Here is a 24,668-nt window from a genome sequence, read left to right on the forward strand (position 1 = left end):
TGCTATTAGGAAAACTTCAACCTAATAATATCTCTGAAAGCAAATTGGACTCCCATGAGTGAGGTACAGTAGAGACCATTATACCAAAATCTGTAAATAAGTGAATATCAACAGTAATCATTGAGTATTTCTGTGACAGGCAACACATTAAATATCTACCCCAAGAAAATATTTATTAGACAGCGCTAAGTTAAAAAACAGTGGACCTCAACTATGTAAACAAAATTTACGAAAAAAAATACTGAAAGAGAATATTGTATTGTTTAAGAAGTAATAGTCTTTGAATATTACATAAGTTGTTAAACAAAGCTTAGCCTCCAGATATGATGATGCTGTTTCTATAAAGAGAAGTAATTGGGGTCTGAGATTTCCACAGACGACATATGGAATGATGTAAGTTTGTGTTTTGCTTCTTAACAGAATGCCAAAGTTAGCAAAATCCCGAGGTGAAAAACCTGGGGCCTGTTCAAGTAATGCCCGCTGATGAAAGACAAAGCGCCACGTTTCTAAGTGCATCAAAACAAAATACTTCTGTAATCAGCTGCCCAAATTTATGGGAAGTAAAAAGAGTGCTGTGTGGCACAGCTGTTAAGAAACATCTTTAAGGTTATCATTCGCACCGTGTGCCTTTCCCCCTCCCTCTCTTCCTTCTTTTCTCTCTTTCTTTTCCTCTTTCTCTCTTTCTTTCTTTATTGAAAAGGAAATGGGGGGGGGGGGGGAAGGAATCACAGTCCTGGGAATAGAGCCTCTGACAAACAGGTGTGCTAGATCCCATACAAGTCTCTCCGTGGTCACAGTGTGCAAAGCGATGCTGCTTAAGAGTCTATGAAGCCCCGAGGGGGGTAGACTGACCTCGGTGATGAGCCAAGAAGTGCCTGAGTGGAGACTTCAGTCTCCTACTCATTCAAATGCTGCAACTCTCCACGAGGCCAGACAAGAGAGCATGTTTTAGTTGTTTATGGGGTCTCCCCCAATGCCTTTGAAGCACGGCAGCCAACAGCCTGTTGTCTACGAGGTCGGGCAAATGGGATCGGGAACGGCACAGCAAGCGGTAGGTCGGACACAGTGCCCACGAAGTGGCTTCACGGGTAGTTGCGTACTCAGGCCGGGGAATAAGATCATTGGCAGTAGTCAGGCCTGTGGGTGGGCAGACAGGGCACAAGGGAATTGAGGAGCCGGAGGCCGACTTGGAGCCCTGCGACGGGACGCAGGCCCCTGGCGTGAATGTGACGGGGAGACAGAACATCTCTGGAAGGACCCGAGATACTCCCGGGGCTGCCAGAGAGAGTACAGATCCCAGTGATTCAGCTTGTGATTCGAGGTAGTTTTGGCCAGAAGGAGCAAGGCAGAAGCGCATTGATTGGAGAGAGAGGAGGCCAGATGGAATTTGTCCTGACCATGGAGAGGAGGGGTCATAAAACCTGAGGCAGGGCACACATCTGCAGGCGGAGGTAATGTAGCTCCAGCTTCTAAAGTTAGAAGTTGAAGGCATCAGACTTTAAGAGTCCACCCAGGGATGTATTCCTCTGACAATGAGCCTTTCACAGTCGTTTTTTTTGTTTGTTTGTTTGTTCGTGTTTTTGTTTTCAGTGAAGTATGAATGGGGATGTTGGTAGAGTTTCCGTCCTGAGAACCCTGGTTCTGGAGTCCTTTGTTGTTCTTGTGTTCTGTGCAGCAGGCTCATGTTTCCAAATGTGTGATATAAGACGTATATGTTAAGTGCTATAATTTTATTTTATTTTTAAATTTTTTTAACATTTTTATTTGTTTTTGCAAGACAGAGAGGGAGACAGAGCATGAGCAGGGGAGGGGCAGAGAGAGAGGGAGACAGAGAATCCGAAGCTGGCTCCAGGCTCCCCACTGTCAGCACAGAGCCCGACGCGGGGCTCGAACCCGCGGACCGTGAGATCATGACCTGAGCCGAAGTCGGATGCTTTCACGACTGAGCCACCCAGGCGCCCCTCATTGCTATAATTTTAAAAGACACTGTGAAAAAAAAAAAAAAAAAAAAAAGACACTGTGTTGTGAAAATTCCCCGACATTACTTTTGTTTTTGTTTCTGTTTATTTTTTCTCTGATATTCCTTTCAATCAGAGATACATTTGAATGCCATCTTTAATGTCGGTTAGATGCATTCTAAAGTTCTTTGACCTTGCACACTCCTGCCCATATCCCTTTGCCAATGCAGATCCGTCCCTCTCAGCCACGCTTTCCGAGGTGAAGGGCAACAGCCATTTGATCTTTATTTGCCGGTAATCTCCTCTGTTCCAGCTTGAATTAGTACAGAGTTCCTCCAGTTAGTCTGACTTCCTGATTGACTGAAATTGTGTGAAAATAAAACCCAAGGCCCATCTGCTTCTTTAGTTTTCATCCAAGATTCCCTGGAAGAGGAATACACTGGAGACCAAATATTTGCCGTAGCTGTGTGGCCGTAGTTTTGGAAGACATCCCAATATGGGAAGATATAATACTAAATTATTTCAAATGTTAGCAACCACCGCCCCCCACTCCTCCTCCTCCCCTATAAAAATTCTAACTTTCTCCAGGGATTTGCCTGATTTACTAATATTTAATGTCTGCAGAATATTAAGACACATGTTCTAACACAACAAGCAAGCTCTTTGGAATAAGTAATGTGTAATAACGATTATTACAGTTGGAAATAAAAATGGAGAGTTCATCATAATAATCCGTATACGCTATGTACATGCACAGCAGTGCTGCTGCAACCATCCTGGGAAATTCGATGCCCGTTGTGGCCTCCATGATTTTGCTTGAGCTGTTCCCTCTTTCTAGAATCTTCTTAAACCTCTTTCTACCTATCTGCATTCCCTCATTCTTAAGGTTATAGTCATTATTTATATGTTACCTGATACCACAAATGATGATTAATGATTCTTCTTTGTGGCTATCTGGACTATTTATTAACGCTAGACCAGAGGTTGGGAAACTTTTTTTCTGTCAAAAATCAGATAGTAAATATTTTAGCTTGCGAGGTTATATGGTCTCTGTTTGTGACATTCTGCTGTGGATTTGAAAACAGCTGTAGATAATACATAAAGAAGAGGGTTTGGGTGTGTTCCAATAAAACTTTATTTACAAAAGCAAGCCAGGGGCCACATTTGGCCTGTAGGGCATAGTTTGTGGACTCCTGTACTTGAAAGTGCTTGAAAGCTTTAGAGTTTGAGAGAAACTTAACTAATGTGCTCATATGATGAGTGAGTCATCTGTAGAACGGAAGGTCAGTGACATAGTCAAGGTCACGTATTTATGATGGAGCAAGCAGTAGCAAGCAATTCGCTAAACAACAGCCCTGCGTTTTAAATTTGTTTCTTTCAGTACTTGATTATATTTTGTTCAGCACTGAATTACAAAGTGATATTATGCTCTTGTTTCCTGTTTAGTTACTTTATGTGGGTCCATGTATTATTGGACTCATGGGGAAATGGGCTATATTTTTTTATAGCCTAAAGTGGCCAGAACAGTACAAGGCATTTATCGAGATCTTAGTATTTGTTAGTAAAGCCTTCCAGGAGAACATACAGAACACGTAGCATTTTTTTTAAATTTAATGTTTATTTATTTTTGAAAGAGTATGAGCGGGGGAGGGGCAGAGAGCGAGAGAGAGGAAGACACAGAATCCGAAGCAGGCTCCAGGCTCCGAGGTGCCCCACGATTTTTTTTTAATTAGTGAAAAATTTAAAATTTGATACGAAGATGATCGATTTGTGGTGGAAGTGAAAAATATTTAAATGTAATAAGGATACACTATGTTCAGGTTTTATAAATGCTATATTTAAATTCTAAATTGCAACTAGCTAATGGATCATTTAATCAATTATTCATTAACTTCATTTTAATTACTTTCAACGCAACTCTATGCATTGGATGTTCCCTTTTGGAAAATGCATCGCTCGTTATCGGGTATAAGCTTGCCCTATCGAGCAGGTTTAGACTGGAAAACGTTTCTCCCCATGTGGTTTTATTGATTTCTAAGAGTTCACCTCATTTCCTTCAGATGACTACTCAGATGTCACCTAATCAAAGAGACTTTCCTTGACAAAGCAGTGAAAAACAGCCGCTCTCAACCTCTACCCTACCCCCCAACTACCTGCCCCTTCTTCCATATTTAGTGTGTCCAGAGTATTCGTCACCATCTCATACGATAACCTTTTATGCTTTTACCTGTTTTTTCGTTTTTGTTTTAGTTAGTTTTTGGTTTCCACTAAAACATAAATTCCGTGACAGGCATGTTAGTCGATATTATCTGCGACTGCATTTGCTGCCCCTGGCCCAGCATAGGCGCTGGGTGCATGTTTGAATGAATGAGACAGACATGAATGAACGTTAGCACATTCCTAATAGAAGGGAAAATTTCGGAGTAATGATGACTCCAGATAAATGCAAAACTTTTGTCCCAAGATCATAAAAAGTTAGACTCAAAAGAGTCAGCAGATTCGAAATCAAGGTTTTGTATTTGTGCTCCCTGGCAACTAAACTGAATAGCAAAATTTTTTTTTATTTAATACAAAATCCTTCACTGTAGATTTTCACTTTGTGAACTGAAACCTTAAATAAATTTTATGGGGCGCCTGGGTGGCTCAATCAGTTGAGTGTCCCGACTCTTGATTTTGGTTCAGGTCATAATCCCAGGGTCAGTCATGGGATCCAGCCCCCATGTGGCTGAGTGTGGAGCCTGTTTAACACTGTCTCACCCTCTGCCCCTCCCCCGCTCATGCATGTGCATACACACACGCTGTCTCTCTCAAATAAAATAAAATAATAAAATAAAATAAAATAATAAAAAATATAAATAAATAAATTTGATGTTCATTTTTTCATTGTTTTACATTTAGCTTCCTGGGGGAATATATTCATATGCATATGCCATATTTCCCAGAGGCACTTGCAGCATAACAAAGGAAAATAAGAAATCTATATTTTACGAGGGTGGAGATGTTCATTTTTAACTTCGGATTTGTACACACTTGAGTGGTGAGATAATGAATCATCACTCATTTCTCCAGCATCACTGGGACTTCCCTCCACTTGAGTGACTTTTCAAGAAAACGAGTTCATTCCTTCTGTTGCTGAAGTTTTCTTCTATTTATAAAGATCTGAGGTAGCAAGCATTCTAGAATATGTAGTGTAACTCTCTGTCTTATTCAACAGACAACTGAGCATGTGTAAAAAACATGTGTTGGCTATTTAAGACCCACCTCTCTTGACGATGAGGTGTTGCGCCATCTTGTAAGTCAGCAGTGTGTTTTGGGACCCTGTGGTTCTCAGGTTTAGGTGGCTCTTCTTGTCATTCGTTCGCTCACTCATTCATCCTACAAATGTTTTTAGAGTGTGTACCAGGAGCCAGGTATGGTTCACATTACTGGAGAGTAAGCATTAGGCAAACTATCAAAAACTTGATTCCCACACAGCTTCCAGTCTAGTGGGAGAGAAAGGAAACCAAGCAATTAAATGAGTAAAAACATACATGTGTGGTGGCTCTGAGAGCTATGAAGAAGCAGAAAGCAAGGAGTAGGTAAGGAGAGTGATGGTCGCATCATGCTCGTTAGCTGGGTGGACTACGGAAGTCTGTCTGCAGCAGTGAAAGGTGACGTTGTAAGCAGAGAGACCAGAGGGAAGAGCCTCATGGTAGCTGGAAGAATAATTGCAAAGGCCACAGCAGGAGCTGGCCTGATGTTGCAATAAGAGGAAGGGGGCTCTGGTGGTAGACAGCAATGGACAAGAATGCCAGAGAGAGATGTGGCCAGTCTTGTGGCTGCTGTGGGCCACTGGGGGCTTCAGACGTTATTCTGAGAGATTGAGAGCAGAAGCCAGGGGATGTCGTGAGCCTAGCAGCCACTTGGCCACTTACGTGTGCAAATGTCCCTCAGGCATCTGGGTGCAGGACTATAGAAAAGCAAGGGAGGAGGCAGGAAGACTGTCCAGTCCTTCACAACAGTGATCACTGGTAGCTGCTTGGACCAGGTGATATGAGGGGGTAGGATTTGGGGTATTCCAGAATGAGAACGCGCAGCCCCTGATGCAGTCTCCTGGAGAGCAGGTGCAGAATGAGAGGAGATCCAAGAACTGAGTCCTGGGCACTTTAACGTTGAGGCATGAGGAAAATGAGAGCAATCCATGAAAGGAATCAGAAAGCAAGCAGTAGTGGGGAAGGAGGAAAAACAAAAGCTTAAGGGCCACTGAAGCCAAGTGAAGAAAGGAAATGAGGGGTCGCTTGGTTCCAAAGCAGTTGACTGGTCTAGAATGATGGGAACTGGTTAGTTTTCCAGATGGCGTTACTTTTCAGGGTGACACCTATTTCTCAGCCTTTCAGCTGTGGTAGGATGTCTCCTGGCCTTCCCTCGTTCAGTCTCTGTGTTTGCAATCAATGTTTCTAATCCTCTATCCCTATAATGAATAAATCCCTGAAGATTTCCAGAGGCTGTCAGCCTTCCCAAAGCTTGTTAAATCAGCATCACCACCTTTCCTCGTGATTCCTAGACGGCAGGTCTGCCCTGGGGCCCTTCCGCATAAAGCATTTTGTCATAGGTCCAACTCTTAAAACTCGGGTGTTCAAATGACCACAGTTGAGCTGTCTACCTTCTGACCACTTGCTAAATGTGGTTGCACAGATTTTTATGTTTGTATTGTATTCAACCACTATTTTGACTAAAACACACGCGTCGTCGTCGAAAGATATTTAATCTCTCTGTTCTTTTCTCTTCTTTTCAGAAAAATGCGATGAACCACTCGTGTCCGGACTCCCCCATGGGGCTTTCAGCAGCTCGTCCTCCACATCTGGGAGCTATTCTCCCGGCTATGCCAAGATCAACAAGCGAGGAGGTAAGGCACATTTCATCTCCTTCGTCAATACGTGCGCGGAGAAAGAACGCGTCATATTTAAAACTGCATTTCCGACGTCTATTTTACTGCGCAATGGCTATTAGCAGATACCTCTTTCATTCTGTCCACTTCTGTTAACTCATAGCTACTATACACCTCTTTTGTAGTCACTGCCAGGGAGTGATAGAGGAAAATTCGGGCTGAAAGCAAGAGGTGGTAAATAAAGGAGGAAGAATTTTTAGAGTTGTACGTGATGCTGGATTCCAGATGATGTACAAATTATGAGTTAAGGAAGTTCTCGTTCATTGGAAAATCATTTAGACCAAAGTTAAAGGTAATTGATTTCTGGGTACCTGAGGGCTCCGTCAGTTAAGTGTGTCCGAATTCGGCTCAGGTCATGATCTCGTGACTCATGAGTTGGAGCCCTGCCGTCGGACGGTGTGCTGATAGCTCGGAGCCTGGAGCCCATTTCAGATTCTGTGTCTCCCTCTCTCTCTGCCCCTCCCCTGCCCATGCTCTGTCTCTCTCTCCTTCAAAAATAAATAAACATTAAAAATATTTTTTAATAAACATTAAGAAATAATAAAATAAAATGAATTGACTTCAAATATGTATACGATGAATCAAAGAATACTATATTCACTATTTTTATTTCTATTTTTAGTAATATATAAATAGTATCTGTTGAAAATATAGGATAAAAAATTACCCTTGCTACTTTCTGCCCCCAGTGCCCAGAATTTAATTTTGTTATTAAAGCCACATGAAAAATAGTTACACAACTGCAACTAAAATTTGAGTTTGGGATTTTAAAGTAATACTATTAATTAGTAAATGGTAATTTCAAAGTAGGCAGCAATCCAGAGAGAATAAAAGATGATTGAGAACAGCAACTTAAAAATCTCTTGCTTCAAAGGAAGACTGATATGAATAACAATCAATGACAACTTAAAAAGGAAAGAAAAACTTTTCTTGGATAAATGTGAATCATCCCACAAGGGCCATAATTTTTATTCACTAAAACAGGAAATACTAAACTCATTTCACACTCAATTGAATAAAAAAAAGTAAAAATAGAAAGAAGAAGGTAAGGGAGGGAGGGAAGGAAATAGGGAGGAAAAAAATAACATAAAGAAGCAAAGGTGAAAAAAAAAAAAAGAGAATAGGGGAAAACCCAAAAGGAGAAGTAAAAAAGAAAGGGAAGGAAGAAAAAGAGGGACATCAGAAAAGAGAGAAAGAGATATCGGAGAGATTCAGAAAGACCAAAATGGAGAATAAAATAGGTAAGAAAAAAAGTAGAATAATATATACAGATCTTCACAGGTGTATGAAGAGTCCTAGATTAGTAAAGAGACTTGGTAAAAGTCAGAGATATGCCAGCAAAAGTGGAGGAATACAAATTTTAAAATATATACTGTTTTGGAAAGTAGTATTAATTAGCTGCTTTTGTTTGCAGTGACCAGATTGTTGGTTTTATTTATTTTTTAATTGTGGTGTAATTAACATCGAACATATTAGTTTCGGGTGTACTGTATAATGATTTTATACATGTATATATTGTAAATTGATCACTGCAACAAGTCTAGTTAACATCTCTCGCCATGTATACTTTTTTTCCCCATGATGAGGACTCTTAAGATCTACTCTTAGCAACTTAGAAATATGTCGCACAGTATTTCTAACTATAGTTAACTTGACTTATTTTATGACTAGAAATTGATACCTTTTGACCTTCTTCACCCTTTTCATTCACTGCCCCTGCCCCCCCGCCCCTGGGAACCACCAGTCTATTCTCTGCATTTATGTAACTGCTCCTTTTATAATACGATTTTTGTCAGGTGATGGTCATGAGAGTTGGTAAGTTACTATAATTCATCAAAAATTTTGCTTACAGATGTCACGCAATGAGACTTAATTCATTCCTTTTCCATAAGTCACTAAAAGATAAACAAGAAAAACAATATATATATGTATAAAACAATATATATAGAACAGTATATATATACATATATATGTATATACAGTATATATGTATGTATGTATAAAATCATGAGTCAAGAAACTGGCCATACCCAAATAATAATTGTGATGCAGGCTAGTAAATTTGGGGCAAAATCTACAAGAGAAAAGAAATATCACATACATTCCTGGATGTCAAGAGGATGCAATATTCCCTAAAGGAAGTATCCTGACATTGGGAGATCAACTTGAATGAGAGAAAGTCACAAAATATTTCCTCAGAAAGGGTTGTGGGAGAATAGGACTGATGAATTTTATACCCAGAGAATCTGGACAAGTCAGGTCATCTCAAGCATATAACCTCTTTGGAAATGCAAATAATACGATATAACCAACAATAAGATGCATGAAATAAAAATAATAAAAAAACCATGGCCAAATGCCTAGTGCTGAGCAGTGAATCCACTTAAAGATAGACCATAACTAAACAGTTTAGGAACTAAGGTTGTGGAACAAAGTATAAATTTTATAGAATTAATATAAATTTGTATAAATTTTACAAGAATGTAAAATACCAAATTCTGGGAACTAAACAGACGTTTGCCTTTCCTCCCTAACCTTTCAGAACTGGAAGCCACCAGATACTGTAGCTTTAAATGCAAATTTTTAAAAATTGCCAATTTTTTCCATCTTGGATTTTTTTAGGACTCTGTCTCCTACCAAGAAACATCAATAGTCTTTCGGTGTTTTTGTCCTCATTCAAGTAGCTATATTGAAGCCTTTTTTATTTGTCTTAAAATAGTACAGGATGCTACTTTGAATTACTTAGAGCTACTTATCTATTTATACACTCATATATGAGAATGAGGTATCTGAGATGAAACTTCTAAAATGTTGACCTGATTTTTAAAAATTTTTTTTTAACGTTTATTTATTTTTGAGACCGAGAGACACAGAGCATGAACGGGGGAGGGTCAGAGAGAGGGAGACACAGAATCTGAAACAGGCTCCAGGCTCTGAGCTGTCAGCACAGAGCCCGACGCGGGGCTCGAACTCACGGACCGCGAGATCGTGACCTGAGCCGAAGTCCGCCGCTTAACTGACTGAGCCACCCAGGCGCCCCTGACCTGATTTTTTTAACCTGGAGGGTGGGATTCGAAGAATGCTTTTGTTTTCTCTATAATAGGTTTGTCTAGTTCATAGAATGTCAGTGTCTCTACCTATGTATTTATGTAGATAGATTTATAGATACAATGTATTTCCAAAAAGAAAGTTATTTGAAAAGCAAAGGACTATAAAGAAAATTTATGCCTTCCTGAGTTGTTTGACTAGCAACTTCTCTCTGACTGTTGCTACATTGTTGTGCATTGAGATGAAGTCGTGATGTAGGCGTTGGCTGGGAGAAAGCATCGTCGGTGCTTTAGTTATAGATTTACACTTGCATCTGGCCCATTGTATCAATATTTGTTATTCTGGGGTTTTAGTTACTTACCTTTTGGGTCCCAAAGACCTCTTTTGTTTATCAGTGGCATAGTGCGTATGGTTGCATAGAATTTCCTCCCCTGCTCCATCCCATACTATCTACCTGTTTAGGACCATCACACAACTGATTATATCTCCACTCCTCATGGGCTGCTCTGCCTCTGAATGTACACATAAGACACCCATGTGCCTTAACCCTAGTTGATGACCAATGTATGAAGCAAGGTAGCAAGCATCAGAGAGGGGTATTATTTTCTCTACAAGAAAAAAAAAAAAAAAAGAAAAGCAAAAAGGAAAAATAAAGAAATCTACATGCGGTTATTTTCACAATAAACAGACTTTGTATTCCCTTATAAAGTTCATGTGTGAATGCTCTTGAGAGAAGAGCCATGTTGACTGAAATTCATACTAAGGTATAAATGGCTAATAGTTCATGTTGATTTTAAAAATAGATTTTTTGTTAGTGCAGCAAAATGTTACATGTCTTAAAGATGGGTAAAGGAAGCAGAGAGTTTATATATATATATTTTTATATTTATACATTTATATTTATGTATGTCTTTTTTTGTTTACATTCATATATAAATATGTATTTATATATCTATAAATATATATATTTGTATATTTGCTGAAGGTATATTTTTTATTTCACTATTGGCAAGAATCATCTGACACATACACCATATAAGCCCATGAAAGCAAGAAGATCATATACTGACGGAAGGATAAAATAATATAACTCACTAATTATAAAATACAGAAAAGAACAAATTCAGCATTATGTTGATTAACATTGCCTCAGGGGCGCCCGGGTGGCTCTGCTGGTTGAAGGTCTGACTTTCGATTTTGGCTCAGGACCTGATCTGACCTCAGGGTCTTGGGGTAGAGCCCTGCTTCAGGCTCTGTGCTGAGTGTGGAGCCTGCCTGGGATTCTGTCTGTCCCTCTGCCCCTCCCTCTCTCTCTAAAAAAAAAAAAAAAAAAAAAAGAAAGAAAGAAAGAAAAAGAAAATTGAACATATTGCTTCATGTTTTATCATTTATTTAAATGTATTCCTCAAATATATTTTGGAGAGATTGAGTTTTGGAATCCATAGAAAATCGGATTATAATGTGAATATACGTTCAGATAACAGATTGGCACACATTTATAAAACGGAGTTTACGTTTTGCGTCCTCACAATACATCCATTTGCTGCCACTTTGATGTCAGGGGTCAGTTTATGACAAAACCGAGGGGAAACGAATGCTTACGTGGAAAATCCACACATAATTCTATCATGTCTTTTGGAGCCCACTACTGCTTTAAGATCTTTGGTTTCATTCGTTTTAGGAAAACACTGACCTGCTGTGATCTGTGTTCTGGACGTATCTCCCTACTCCTAATTCACTGGCGGTGTCCCAATCTGTGTCATTCCAAGTCAATAGCAGTTAGGTGGGTTCACCTTTCCAAAAGTTAGCAGAGATATTAAATCCGGACAGTCTCATATAAAGTAAACACTACCTCACATTTATAATACACATTTAGTATTTTACAGATTATAAAATGTTCTAAATGTCCCTTGACCTTCACAACAACCTTGTTAGATAGAATGTTAGGTTAGAGACGCCCATCGTTTCTTCTGCTGGACTTAGGACTTTTCAGTCCGCCTGCCTTTTGTAGAGATTGTCCTCTTTCTACTGTCCCCAGGGGACAGCCATTCTGCCACATGGCCCTCTTCTTCCTCCACTGGCCGCAGATGAGAGACTGCCATGCTCAGTTTCGCCAGATGAAGCCATATTGGCACTGCATTGGAGTTGGCCCCAAGACAGAACCGAAGAAGAGCGGGAGGTTTTAAGCCACGTTTGATCTGTGCTTCTGCAACCAGAGCAACCCCGTCATGGAGCCTGGGAGTTTCTTGAGTGATGTGGACCTTGAATTCTTTTCTTTCTTTTCACCTCCTCCCGTTTACTTTTCCTTAAAGGTCCTTCCATACTTGTTGCTCTTCTGAGACCTTTTTCACACTTGCTTCCTGGGTCATTCCTGCCATTTTAGGAAACTGTCATCTTCTCCATTAACCCAAAGGGCAGAGAGGTGTGGGGTTGGTGGTGGTGTTTTGAGGATATGTTGCCTCTATTCCTTCCAGCAGGGAGAACAGATTGCATTTGTAAGCCACATAATTGATAATCACTTCTGGGAGGAATATGTGTATAACAGACATCTGGAAAGACTGCCGGAACAGAGTTCTGAATGTCCACACGTGTACCTTAAAAAGAACTACAGCTTTTACCTTCCCTTGAAAGACACCAGTGAAGTAAATAATTGCCTCGGTGCCTTGATAGCTTGGCTTGGTCAAATCATTGCCTTTATCCTTTCCTGCCTCCTGTTGGCCAAGAGGGAGCTTTAGTGATTAGCATCATTCTGAACTATTTTCCACCGGCGCTTCCGAGCTTAAACATGTTGGAATGCTTCTTTCGGGCTCCTGAGTGGCTCAGCAAATAACCCTACCTCACTCTGCTCTTCAGAGGCCTTTCCGGCCTCTCCTGGAAAACAAATTTGCTCCCCTCTCTTGCACCCTCAATTCTCCTGTCGCTTAGTCACATTTGTAAAATACTTCCCCTCCCTCTGCTTTCTTTTCTTCCCTTTTCTGCTTTAAATAGTAAAAGCATCTGTCACAACCAGTTACACCGTGACCTGATTAAACTGTAGCCTATACCCTACGAGTTGGGAAAGCAGTCGCAATGCTTCCCTGAAGACATTGTCCCTCTTCCTGCTGGTAACTCCTCCCACTGGGGCCCTTCGGCTCTCTCCAGTCCCTGACCCATTCCTGCTCCATATTGCCCCCTACTGGCAGCCAGTGTTTGCCAGATCCCGTAGTATTTTTTTTTTTTTTTTCTTTTCTTTTTGTTTTTTGGAGAGAGAGAGTGTGTGTGAGTGGGGGAAAGGGGCAGGGGAATGAGAGAAAGAATCATAAGTAGGCTCTGTGCTAATAAGCGTGGAGGCTCAATCCTACGACCCTGGAATCAAGACCTGAGCTGAAACCAAGAGTAGGATGCTCAACCGACTGAGCCCGCAGGCGCCCCCATTCTTAACCTTACTAGGAAGTTCTTCCCTTGGACTATAACATCAAGACTTACGTTATGAAATAGACTGGAGTTCCCAACTGTTGAACTTCCATCCATGTTGACAGATTCCATTCCGCTTCTCCGGCCCCTATCACTTCCTGTTTCTCTTCACCTGCTCTGTTTCCCTCTCAACGAGCATTCGTTATTACTTTAGTATGAATTTATCAGTTGAAGTATTACTTCTTCTAAGAGAATTTGCCTTTAAGAGCAGATCCTTGGGAGCAGAGAAATCCAGAGGGGTGGTTTTCTAATGTAGCATTTTAGAATATTTGACATTCCTATTTGGGCTGGCCATGCTTCTTCATCTTTGAATTACTCTCCTGAAAACACCTGCTGACTTTGCCGGCTCTGATGCAGTGCTGAGCAATGAGAAGAGAATGACTTATATTCATGCATAACTCGATTCCAATACAGAATCAACCAAGGATGAACATATTAGTCAGTTATTAATCTCTCTGCATCTCAGTTTCCTGATTTCTGTGTTTACTATATAATCTCTCATCCAAACCAGGAACTTTGACAGTGCTAGAGTTCTTTTAATAATTATGCCCGGGCAGTCTTGCAGGTACGGGCCCCCTCTTTATATTTTAAAATGGAATCGACCGTACAATTTAGCAGAGCCATTGTGAAGATTCAGTGAAATAATGTACACAGGCTGTGTTGCAATTAAATATTAGCCTCTTTCCCGCCAGTTACCCTCAAGTCCCCAAAGCAACACTTAACAGATATTAATATTTCAGGGCAAGTGAGTAATTTAGTCTTATCATTACCAAAGCAACACCTCCCTAAAAAGTGATCACTAGAGGTTGCATATTTACCCGTGTGTGTGTGTGTGTGTGTGTGTGTATTTCCCCTATCATCATATAAGACAAAAATCATAATAATTCATAAATTAATAAAATAACATTTTAAATAATTTAAATAAGCTTTGCATAATCAGACTGCTACCTATGTTACCTTAAATGTGCCCTGACTCTTTTCTCCTTAAACTCCTTTCATTTCAAATGAAAGGGTTTATGCCAATGACTGCTGAGTGTTATTTTGTTCTGATTGTCATCATGTCATTTGAATTAGATCTGATAGAGTCCAATATAATACTTATGTAGTAAATTTATGATCCTCAGTGAAGCCAACACTAATTGTTCTGGACATTAGGAAGAATAAAAATATTTTTCCCCTCAGCTCTCCAAATTCTGACTATTTTTTAAAAATATATTTCAGGGGAGCCTGGGTGGCCCAGTCGGTTAAGCATCCGACTTCAGCTCAGGTCGTGATCTCACGGTGCGTGGGTTCGAGCCCTCAGTGCTGAGGGCTCAGAGCCTGGAGCCTGCTTCACATTCTGTGTCTCCCTCTCTCTCTGCCCCTCCCCTGCTCATGCTCTGTCTCTGTCTCTGTCTCTGAAAACAATAAATAAACATTAAAAAAAATTAAATATATTTAAAATGATTTTGTCTAAAGTCAGCAGTAGGTTTGTATTCACTTTTCCAATTGCGTGAGAGTTGACATCTAACTAACATTGTAAGTTTTAATTTATTCTTTTTATTTGAATTCTCAAATGTAAATCAAAATATTGGCTTTAGTGGGAGCTTTAAAAAATTCAGTGTGCATTACATGATGCATTTGTATCATTGACACTTGTTAAAAATGATAGAATGTTGAAAGCATAGTCACCAGGGACTAACTCATAAATTTGCTTAGACATGCCTTTTTAATTTGCAAATAATATTACTTTGTGTCTGCTGTGACATCAAATTTTATAGCGTTGGAATTATAATACCTTCTTTGTGTTCCCCGTAGAAATCTATGCTAGGTTTTGTAGCACTTCCCATAGAATGGTTTCCCAAGGTGTGTGATATTAATATGTGCTATGAACACCCACACATACACACATCTCCCCAATAAAATCTACTGGGCAAACACTATGTTCTGTGGTCCTCTCTGGGAAGATCAGACACCCTCTCCATCATGCAGCATCTTTAGGTCCAGGAGAGTGCACTTTCACCGTGGGAGATGCTTTTATAAAATTGAACCAAACACTGTAAACATCATGGGTTTTATTTATTTATTTTTTTAATTTTTTTTTAACGTTTATTTATTTTTGAGACCGAGAGAGACAGAGCATGAACGGGGGAGGGTCAGAGAGAGGGAGACACAGAATCTGAAGCAGGCTCCAGGCTCCAAGCTGTCAGCACAGAGCCCGACGCGGGGCTCGAACTCACGGACCGCGAGATCGTGACCTGAGCCGAAGTTGGCTGCTTAACCGACTGAGCCACCCAGGCGCCCCAAACATCATGGGTTTTGAACAGGGTTTGTTTAATATACTTAGAAGTACAGATGTGTCCCATGGGTTTACTACTGTCTTTGTAAAAATACTAATTTTTTTAAAAGTGTATTTATTTATTTTGAGACAGAGAGAGCGTGCCTGGTGTAGCGGGAGAGAGAGGGAGGGGAGAGAGAGAATCCCAAGCAGGCTCCACATTGTCAGTGCAAAGCCCCACGTGGGGCTCAAAATCACGAACTGCGAGGTCATGACCTGAGCCCAAACCAAGAGTCAGATGCTTAACCCACTGAGCCACCCAGGCGCCCCTAAAAACACTACTTTTAAGGGCTCTTTGATGATAACATCATGGATGGTGAGTTTTCTAGAATTAATTGGAGAAAGGGAGCTTTTAGATTTGGAGCATTTGAAATGAAGATTTTTTTTTTATTTAATTATTTTTAGAAAGCTGCTATTTTGCAAGAAATGTTTGTAGCAAATATCTCAAAAATGGGCCCCTGAGAAAATCATGAGGTGGGATACATAGTGCTATTACAGTAACCACAGCTATCATCTTTGAAACGGCTTTGGGATATTCATTCTCTAACACTCTCCTTTATCACGATATTAATAGCCGATTGTCTAAAAGAGTGGGAAATAGTGAATAATCAATTCAGGTACTTATACTATGTTTTTGGAACGTATGCTTTGTAATTTCACTTTGCGCTCAGCATCGAAACCCTTGCTATTTGGTACCTGCCTGTATATGGCTCATGAGGACTATATCCTGTGTGTCAGTTGCAGGGTGTAAACGGAGAGAGAGAGCAAAGGCCAGGAATGAGCAGGGCGGGTCCACAGTCCACATGAAGGGCACTGCCCAGTGAGGGGTGCTACCCAGGGTCCATTCATTCAACAAGGGTAGGACACAAAACACCACACATGTGAAAAATACACTTCGAATCCCATAATCACATCTCCTCTATAACAGATAAGTGGCTCTCCATCATCCTTCAGTATCTACAGTAGCCCCCCCCCCACCTTTATCTGGGGGGAATATGTTCCAAGAACCCCAGTGGATGCCAGAAAACAGATTAAGTACTGAACTCTATACAGACTACATTTTTTCTCCATACGTGCATACCTGCGATAAAGTTTAATTTATCAACTAGGCACAGTTAGAGATTAACAACAATAACTAATGATAAAATAGAATGATTGTAACAATATACTACAATAAAATTCATGTGAATGTGGTCTGTCTCTCTCCCCAATAGCTTCTTGTGATGATGGGAGATGAGAACATGCCCGTGTGATGGGTTGCAGTGAGGTCAATGTCGTAGGCATGGGAACGTCATGTTAGGCTGGTAATGGCCTTCTGATGATATGTCAAAAAGAGGGCATCTGCTTCTGGACCACAGTTGACTGTGGGTGACTAAAAGCCCCCCCCCCCCATGGGCTGGGGAGACTACTGTACTCTTGTGCAAAAAGAGAAAGTTCTATGCTTTTTGCTTGTTTGCCTCCTACCCATTATTTCACTCAATAAGAGGGGAAAAAACAAAACAAAGAACAAAAAAAAAAAAAAAACCAGGCCAAATTATTTCCAAGGCTACTGGGAGGATTTAATTTAGTAATGGCTCTCTTAGCAACCTGGTCAGGTCATACTTATTAGAATGAATTAGAACCTTGTCTTTAACACCTTTAGCAAATTAATGACTTTTTCACACATTTTTCTTTGAGAAGACTAAAAAAAAAAAATTTAGAATCTCCTCTCTTTTATACTCAGGCCTTCCAAAACTAATTCCAAAAATATTGCCACTAATAACAATTCAAAGCAGTGCGGCCTTTGTTAGCATACTGCCTTTTCTGTATCCTGCAAATGAGCAATCAACATTGTTTACTCTTCCTTGCTTTAAAACCAAGATATATGTTTGACATGAATACCGCTGACAGTAAACCGTGACATTTAAGACAGTCTGCTTTTATTGTTCTCGCCTCCCTCACATTAAAACGTAAACTCAAAATGTAGAGAGCTTGACTCCTCGGGTTTTCACCCAAAGGTCACTTTTATTTTGCTTTTTCGTAGCTGTTTTTGTTTTCTTGGCGAGGCCAGGGATTCACGTATGTTTTTGTTTTCCTTTGGTTCCTTGCTTCGTGGCTCCTAGAATGTTGTTCCTTTGGATCTGTTTTCCACTCTAAAATCGGTGGGCAGTGCTATTCATTTCAGTTGGAGGCGGGTTCTTGTCTGCGTTGAATCTGTTGCCTCCCTGTCACCAGACATCTGCAGTCGGAAGACTGTTCTGGCACCAGGGTGAATGATTTCACGTTAGAAGGTCTCTGTCTGAGCCTATGTACAAATAATGTATAATTATGCATGTCCTATGAATTTCCCTAGTCCTACGGCACGTATGTATCTTAATGGATTATTAAAATGAGTTTTTTGTTTGTTTTGCCCTCACATGATACCTAGAAGGCCGGCTAAGCCTTACAGGCTCCACCGTGAAGGTGATGAAAACTCTCGTTCGCTTCCCTTCTCTTCCTCCCTGAGTGTTCTAAAGAGAGTGCAAGCTGACACCACGTGCTTCTGTGGTTGGAATGCTTCTGTGATGTTCGACATCCAGGAGTGATTTCGAGAGCTTCCTCTTCTTACATGTTGATGAGACCGGGCACTCCCGAAGGGCCGAGTGGAATTCCCTGAAGGAAGATGATTAACCTGAGCTTTGAAATAGTACCAACCACAGGAGGATTTAGACACGGCAAAAGTGATGATCGTTTCCTTATCACGGAAGGGCTGCCGATTCACACCAAAGGAGTCCCAGGGAGGCCCAGAAAACCAGACGCTGTCACCCTTGCCTGCCCACGCCCCGGTCTTTCCCACCTAAGTTCAAAGGGTATTGAATGATAAGCATTTCCCATTGGCCTCCAGATTTTCATTATGGAAATTGTTCTATGTACACGGCTTCAACATGTTTACGTTGCTGGTCCTTCAGGAGTGAGTTCAGGTATCCCCTTTCCAACACGTTATCACTGATGGCTGGACGGGCTGTCTCTCTCTCTCCATTTCTCAAGGTGTATTTTTTTTTTTCTATCTCAGAACATAGCATACGGTATTGTGTCGTAGACGTAGTTGTCTGACGGCTGGAGGCTGGGTATGGGTGGAACGCGAGCCCCGTGTCTCGTGCCTCTGTATATCCCAACATCTAGCCTGGTGCCTCGCACAGAGTGGATACTCACAGACATCGAAAGATATGCCGGCAGGGGCAGGTGCACATCATCTCATCTGATCCCTACGAACACCCTGGGAAAGAAATTAGAGTAAACTCAGTTTTATGGGTAAGAAAATTTCGGCGCAAGGAAGTTTAGACTTGTGCCCAGGACCACCGCTAACAAAAAGCAGACTTAAGGATTCGAAACAATCTCTTCTGACTTCCAGTCACTCACTGTTCTATTCTCCACACATCTTCCCTGCCTCTGTGAGTTTTTCTTTAGGAAGAGTTGGAATAATATCTGAGTTGGTTACAGGGCACAGCTGAAGTTTGCCCACTGGTATCTTAGAACACACACAGACACATTTCTCTATTTTATTTCTGAGAAGTACATACCGACTTTGCGATGTCTTTGCATGCTTGTTATCTTTGCTTTAAATAATCAAAGAGAAATAAAGATGTTCTTTTAAATATTTGCATTAACATATTTTAAAAGACACATTTTTTTAACACTGAAAGGGTAGCCAAACCCTGGGCTCCTTCAGTGTTGTTTCTGAATTTGTATAATACGAGGTGGTAGGCAAAAAAGATGTAATTGCACTTGAAATATTATATATGTGAGAACAGCAGGAAAGAATTGAAATGAAAGAAAACTACTGATGTGCGGCACCAATATGCTAGGAACTGACAGAAGCAATATTTTTTTAAGTCACTAACACTCTCAATATTCACAACACACATGAAGAAAAAGCAGTAAGTCAGTACAAAGTGAAAGGAAATGAATAACAGAAATAAAACACAACCACAAAATAGAAAATGCCAGAGATCTGAGATCTGCTAGATATGCCATAAACTGGATCTTTGAAATTGGATGAGAATAATCTGGCATTAATAATAACAATATCCCACTTTATGATCCTTATCCATCACTGAATCGTTCCCTCCATTCCTTCCAGTGAAGGATTCAGCATTGTTAGATTGTGCCTTTCATTCTGTTACTGTTTAGTTAGAAGGACGGTACTTCCTGGCAATCTGTAGAGACTACAGAGGGAATTGATTCAATTTCCTTGTCCCCCCCCCCCCCTCCACCCCGCCGCCAATCTTCTCACAGCAGAATAAGTAAAACAAAAACTATTTGACCGATTATTTCCAAGTTATCACTTCTATCTTCTCTACATGTTATTCAAGACTTAATCATTTATGATGGAAAATAATTTTCTAAGGAAAATGCCAGAAGAGCAAGAAATGCCTTCTGTTTTCAATTCAAACTGTTGTATTTGATTTTTCACAGTTAAAAGAGAAATTTGAACCACACGGTGGTGTTTTGAACAACAAACGGTGTTTATTGGTTCCTGGCCAAAGGACTAGCGTTCACTGGGCATCAGAGAGGCTGTGCAACCTACAAGCAGCTTAACCTCGACATTCAGTGACCTTTGGTCTGGTGGGGGGGGAACACTTAGATGGCTCGGTTTTAGTAATGCTTCTTGGATATGTCGAAATAGTGCAATTTTAGCAAAGGTACTGCTTTACCTGCATGATTAGGTCAGTCAGGAATTTCTCTACAGGGATCTGGAGGCAGGCTTTGGTTCCCTTAGGCCATAATCCAACTTTCTATGGTTCAGCATTAGGAGAAGTATGGGTAGCCAGGCCCAGAGATGCCAACCAGTCCCTTCTGTGCTTTCTGCAATGCTGGAGAGGAGTTCTCCAAGCAGACAAGGCGTACCAGTCAGTGAGTGTAACCGACAGAATAAATATTGGCCTTCCGGTGCAAATGCACCTTCATTTTTCTGTAAGATCTTTGAAACGTTTCTTCCTACTGATATGACCTACATTTGGCAAGCATCAGTTCTCCTTAGCAGTTCAACAATGGCACGGCAAGGATTGACCAAGAAGAGATACCAAGGGAGGATGTCTTGTCAAAAGCCTGAGACATGTTAATCAGCTTCTGGAACACCAACAATTTAAATTCAAATAGATTTCTCGCCGAGACTAAAATCTAAAACCCTGTGATTCCATTTGTGTGTATTGGATTAGTCAAGATTTAAGGTTCACTTTGTTCTCAACTCATGGGGATCTCCCCCTGCCATTTTTTTGTTCTTTGTTTGCATGGCTTAGCTGGTACAGGCAAAAAGTGCGATTCATCCCTTCAGATGCTCTCAAGTGTTATCTGTGCTAGTTTCGCACTCAACAGTGGGAACGGCAGAAGGCAGAAATGAGGAAATAAAAATCCTGTTGTCAAATGAGAATTCTACATCTCACTGCAGTGTGGAATAGTAGTTATTCATACTTTAGGCACCTCAATTAGATATTCATTATTCATAAACACTTATGTAACTCTGAGTTATTCAGGCTGGGAGAGAACATTAGCAACCTTTTTCTTTCTTTCTTTCTTTCTTTCTTTCTTTCTTTCTTTCTTTCTTAAGCTAAGATATCTTGTGTCTAAAGAAGGATGCAAAAGAATATAATATATATTCTTGTGTGTATATATATGCACCCTGTCTGTTGCATGTACATCTAAATTTCAAATTGTAGGCAAAAATGCCTCCAACGAAACAAGGCTAACCTAGTACATTTGGCTACGCCTTTTCAAAGAACCAATCTGGGTAAATTGACTAGCACCAATTCTATTACAGTGGTAAAATGGATGAAAATAACAACATGGATCTTTTTAGCCATGGCCCCCACAACTAGTTCTAATGGCCAGTAACACAGGTCCAGACCTGGAAAGGCTTAACAGATAAGACTAAGTGAGTGTCCAAGTAAGATGTGAAATGGTGTTGAGGTTACAGGGAACGTGAGAGCCCAGTCATTCAATAGACATGTACTGAGCTGAATGAAGACAAATCAGCACTGAAGATTCATTTGCAGGTGGGACCTAAACCTCAGAAATGTTGACAAGATAACTTTTTAAGGACTCTGAGATCAGGTCATAATTATGAGGAGGGGCACTGTATGTCTAAAGCACATTGGTGAGTGTCCCAGCTCCAAATTTGGAGAAGGCTCCGGGGGCATCTGGACATAAATTAGAAGGGCGTAGGCCCTTGTCTTAATGGAGATGATTACTGAAGAGTTTCTCCATGTTAATCCTTTGAGTGACCAGTGGGGTGGACAAAAATCCTTCCTTCCTTTTCTCCTTCCTTTCTTCTTTCTCCCTCACTTCTCTTCTTCCCTGTATCTTCCCTCACTCAAATATTTACTAAATATCAACTTGTTTTAGTTTTATATAAAATAATGAGCTTCCACTAAATAGGTCACAACTAAAGATTGGGTGCCTGTGTGGCTCAGTCAGTTGAGCGTCCAACTTCAGCTCAGGGTATGATCTCGCAGTCCGTGAGTTCGCGCCCTACATCAGGCTCTGTGCTGATAGCTCAGAGCCTGGAGGCTGCTTCAGATTCTGTGCCTCCCACTCCCTCTGCCCCTCCCCCACTCACGCTCTGTCTCTCTCACTCTCAAAAATGAATAAATGTTAGAAATTAAAAAAAAAGAACTGGATTAGAAAAAATAACGTGAACATAATTGTCCAAGAATTACACCACCATGTTGCTGTGAAATCATATAAATATGAAGGTTATTATGGTATCATAGGGAACAATTGAGCTAATTTGCTGAGGAGGGTTCAAGGATATGTTTTGAAAGAGGTACAATTTTATTCTGTAAAATTTATTTTCTGGAATCTCATCGAAAGAGTGCAGCATACTCTAAGGTATCAAAGTCAAAGACGGTGTTTGTTAAAGGAGGATTAGCTGGTCGTTTGGTTTTGTGAGAGTTTAAACTGAGAGTCAGCATATGCTGAGAAATATGGATTCAGATGGATCCTGATGGATTCCGAGCATTGGGACGGTCACACTAGGGAGCAAGACAAAACCCCTGATTTCAAACCAGCCCAACCTTATCACCTGCTTTTCCTCCACCTTCAGTTCTATTTCCTGATTCTGTCGTTTGTTTGTTTTTTAAATGTTTATTTATTTTTGAGAGAGAGAGAGAGAGAGAGAGAGAGCGAGCGCATGTGCATGGGCTGGGGAGGGGCAGAGAGAAAAGAGGACAGAGGATCCAGTGCAGTCTCTATGCTGACAACAGAGGGCCCAAGGTGGGACTCAAACTCACAAACTATGAGATCATGACCTGAGCAGTAGTCGGTTGCTCAACCAACTGAGCCACCCCGCTGCCTCTGTTTCCTGATTCTGTTACTGCCTCTCTTCCTGCCCCACTCAGTTGTCAACACAACAGCACAAGTGATCATTTGCAAATCAAGAAATAATATTTTATTTTTCTATTCAAAACTTCCCCAGTAGATTTCTGTCTCACGTAGATGAAAAGCCACCGTAGTCCTTAGTCTTGCCTCATTTACCTGCCTGCACCCAGTATCTCTCTGACCTCATATACTGATGTCCTTTCCTCCTCTCCAGCTACACAGGCCTCCTTGCTATTTCTTATACTTCCCACACCCTTGGCATGAAATTCTTCCTGCAGTACTAGCACATTATTTCCTTCAAGCTCGCACTCAAATGACACCACCTTGTGGGAGCCTTTCCTGATGATCTCATAAAAAATTCCCCACTCATTCACTGACTCACCCAATGACACTTGCCCTCCATCTTTTTTTCTCCATGGGCTTTTTACAACCTAAGGCCTAGGCTCCGCTTACAATTCTAAAAAGAGGGAAGTGATAAATTCTTAAAATGTTTATAGAGGGAAAAGCAATAAGGAAAAGGTAGTTGAAGATGTGAGGTACCAAAAAGATAGAAAGAAGCAAGAATAAAGGATCCCCCAGTTTCTATCTTTGATGAATCAGAGGGTTGTGCCCCTCAGTGAAACCGGAAATATAGGTGGTGAGGCAGACAGAGGGAAAGATTTAAAGATTCAGATGTGCACATACTGAGCAAAAATTCAAAATAGAAATGTGTGATAAGCAAATTTAAGAGGCGGTAGCGTGCACATGCTCTCTGAACAAATTAGTAGGGGTTGAAATATTTCAGAGTTAGGTGGCAAAGGAACAGGAAGAACTGGACACAAAATGCTGAGAAAGATGAACCTTTAAGAGGTGGAGGGGAGCAAGGCTTCAAAGAAATTTGGAGGTCACGGAGAAACAAGCGAACCAAGAAACGTGCGGTATCTTTTTGATCGTGCGAATCAAAAAGTCGTATGCCGCAGAGAGGTCCTGTAGAAAGGCTAGAAAACGTAGGTTTGTCGGTATGGTGGTCACTCGTGTACTTTACAAGAGTGGTTTCAGTAGAATTTTGCAGGAGGCATCCAAAGTTGGTGTGTAGAAGAATGAATGAAAGGTAAAGTGGAGGGGTGCCTGGGTGGCCCAGTCGGTTAAGCATCTGACTTCGGCTCGGGTCATGATCTCATGGTCCATGAGTTTGAGCCTCATGTCGGGCTCTGTGCTGACAGCTCAGAGCCTGGAGCCTGCGTCCGATTCTGTGTCTCCCTCTCTCTGTGCCCCTGCCCCGCTCATGCTCTCTCAAAAATGAATAAACATTTAAAAAAATGTAAACGAAAAGTGGAGACAGCACGTGTAGAGTACATTTTCAGGATGTTTTGATGAAAGGAAGGAAGAAGGAGCATGTGGGTGGCTCAGTCGGTTAAGCGTCCGACTTCAGTTCAGGCGGTGATCTCGTGGTTTGTGGGTTTGAGCCCCACATCGGGCTCCGTGCTGACAGCTCAGAGCCTGGATCCTGCTTCGGAAGCGGTGTCTCCGTCTCTGTCTGCCCCTCCCCTACTCATGCTCTGTCTCCCTCTCTTAAAAGTAAATAAACATTTTTTTAAAAAAGGAAAGATGAAAACTTAGCTAAATCAAGAGATGGGATATAGCCAAGATG

The 24,668-nt window shown here is 41.0% G+C and overlaps 1 protein-coding gene across 1 annotated transcript in view; it reads left to right on the forward strand.

Annotated features, from left to right (window-relative positions):
* Nucleotides 1-24,668, forward strand: part of CNTNAP2 (contactin associated protein 2) — a 1,969,961-nt gene that overhangs the window by 592,138 nt on the left and 1,353,155 nt on the right. The window contains exon 2 of the mRNA XM_060633381.3: nt 6,733-6,843. Within this exon, the coding sequence (XP_060489364.1) occupies nt 6,733-6,843 (111 nt within the window). The remainder of the gene's footprint in view (nt 1-6,732; nt 6,844-24,668) is intronic.

Source organism: Panthera onca, chromosome A2, assembly GCF_046562875.1.
Source record: "Panthera onca isolate mPanOnc1 chromosome A2, mPanOnc1 haplotype 2, whole genome shotgun sequence".
NCBI lineage: Eukaryota > Metazoa > Chordata > Mammalia > Carnivora > Felidae > Panthera > Panthera onca.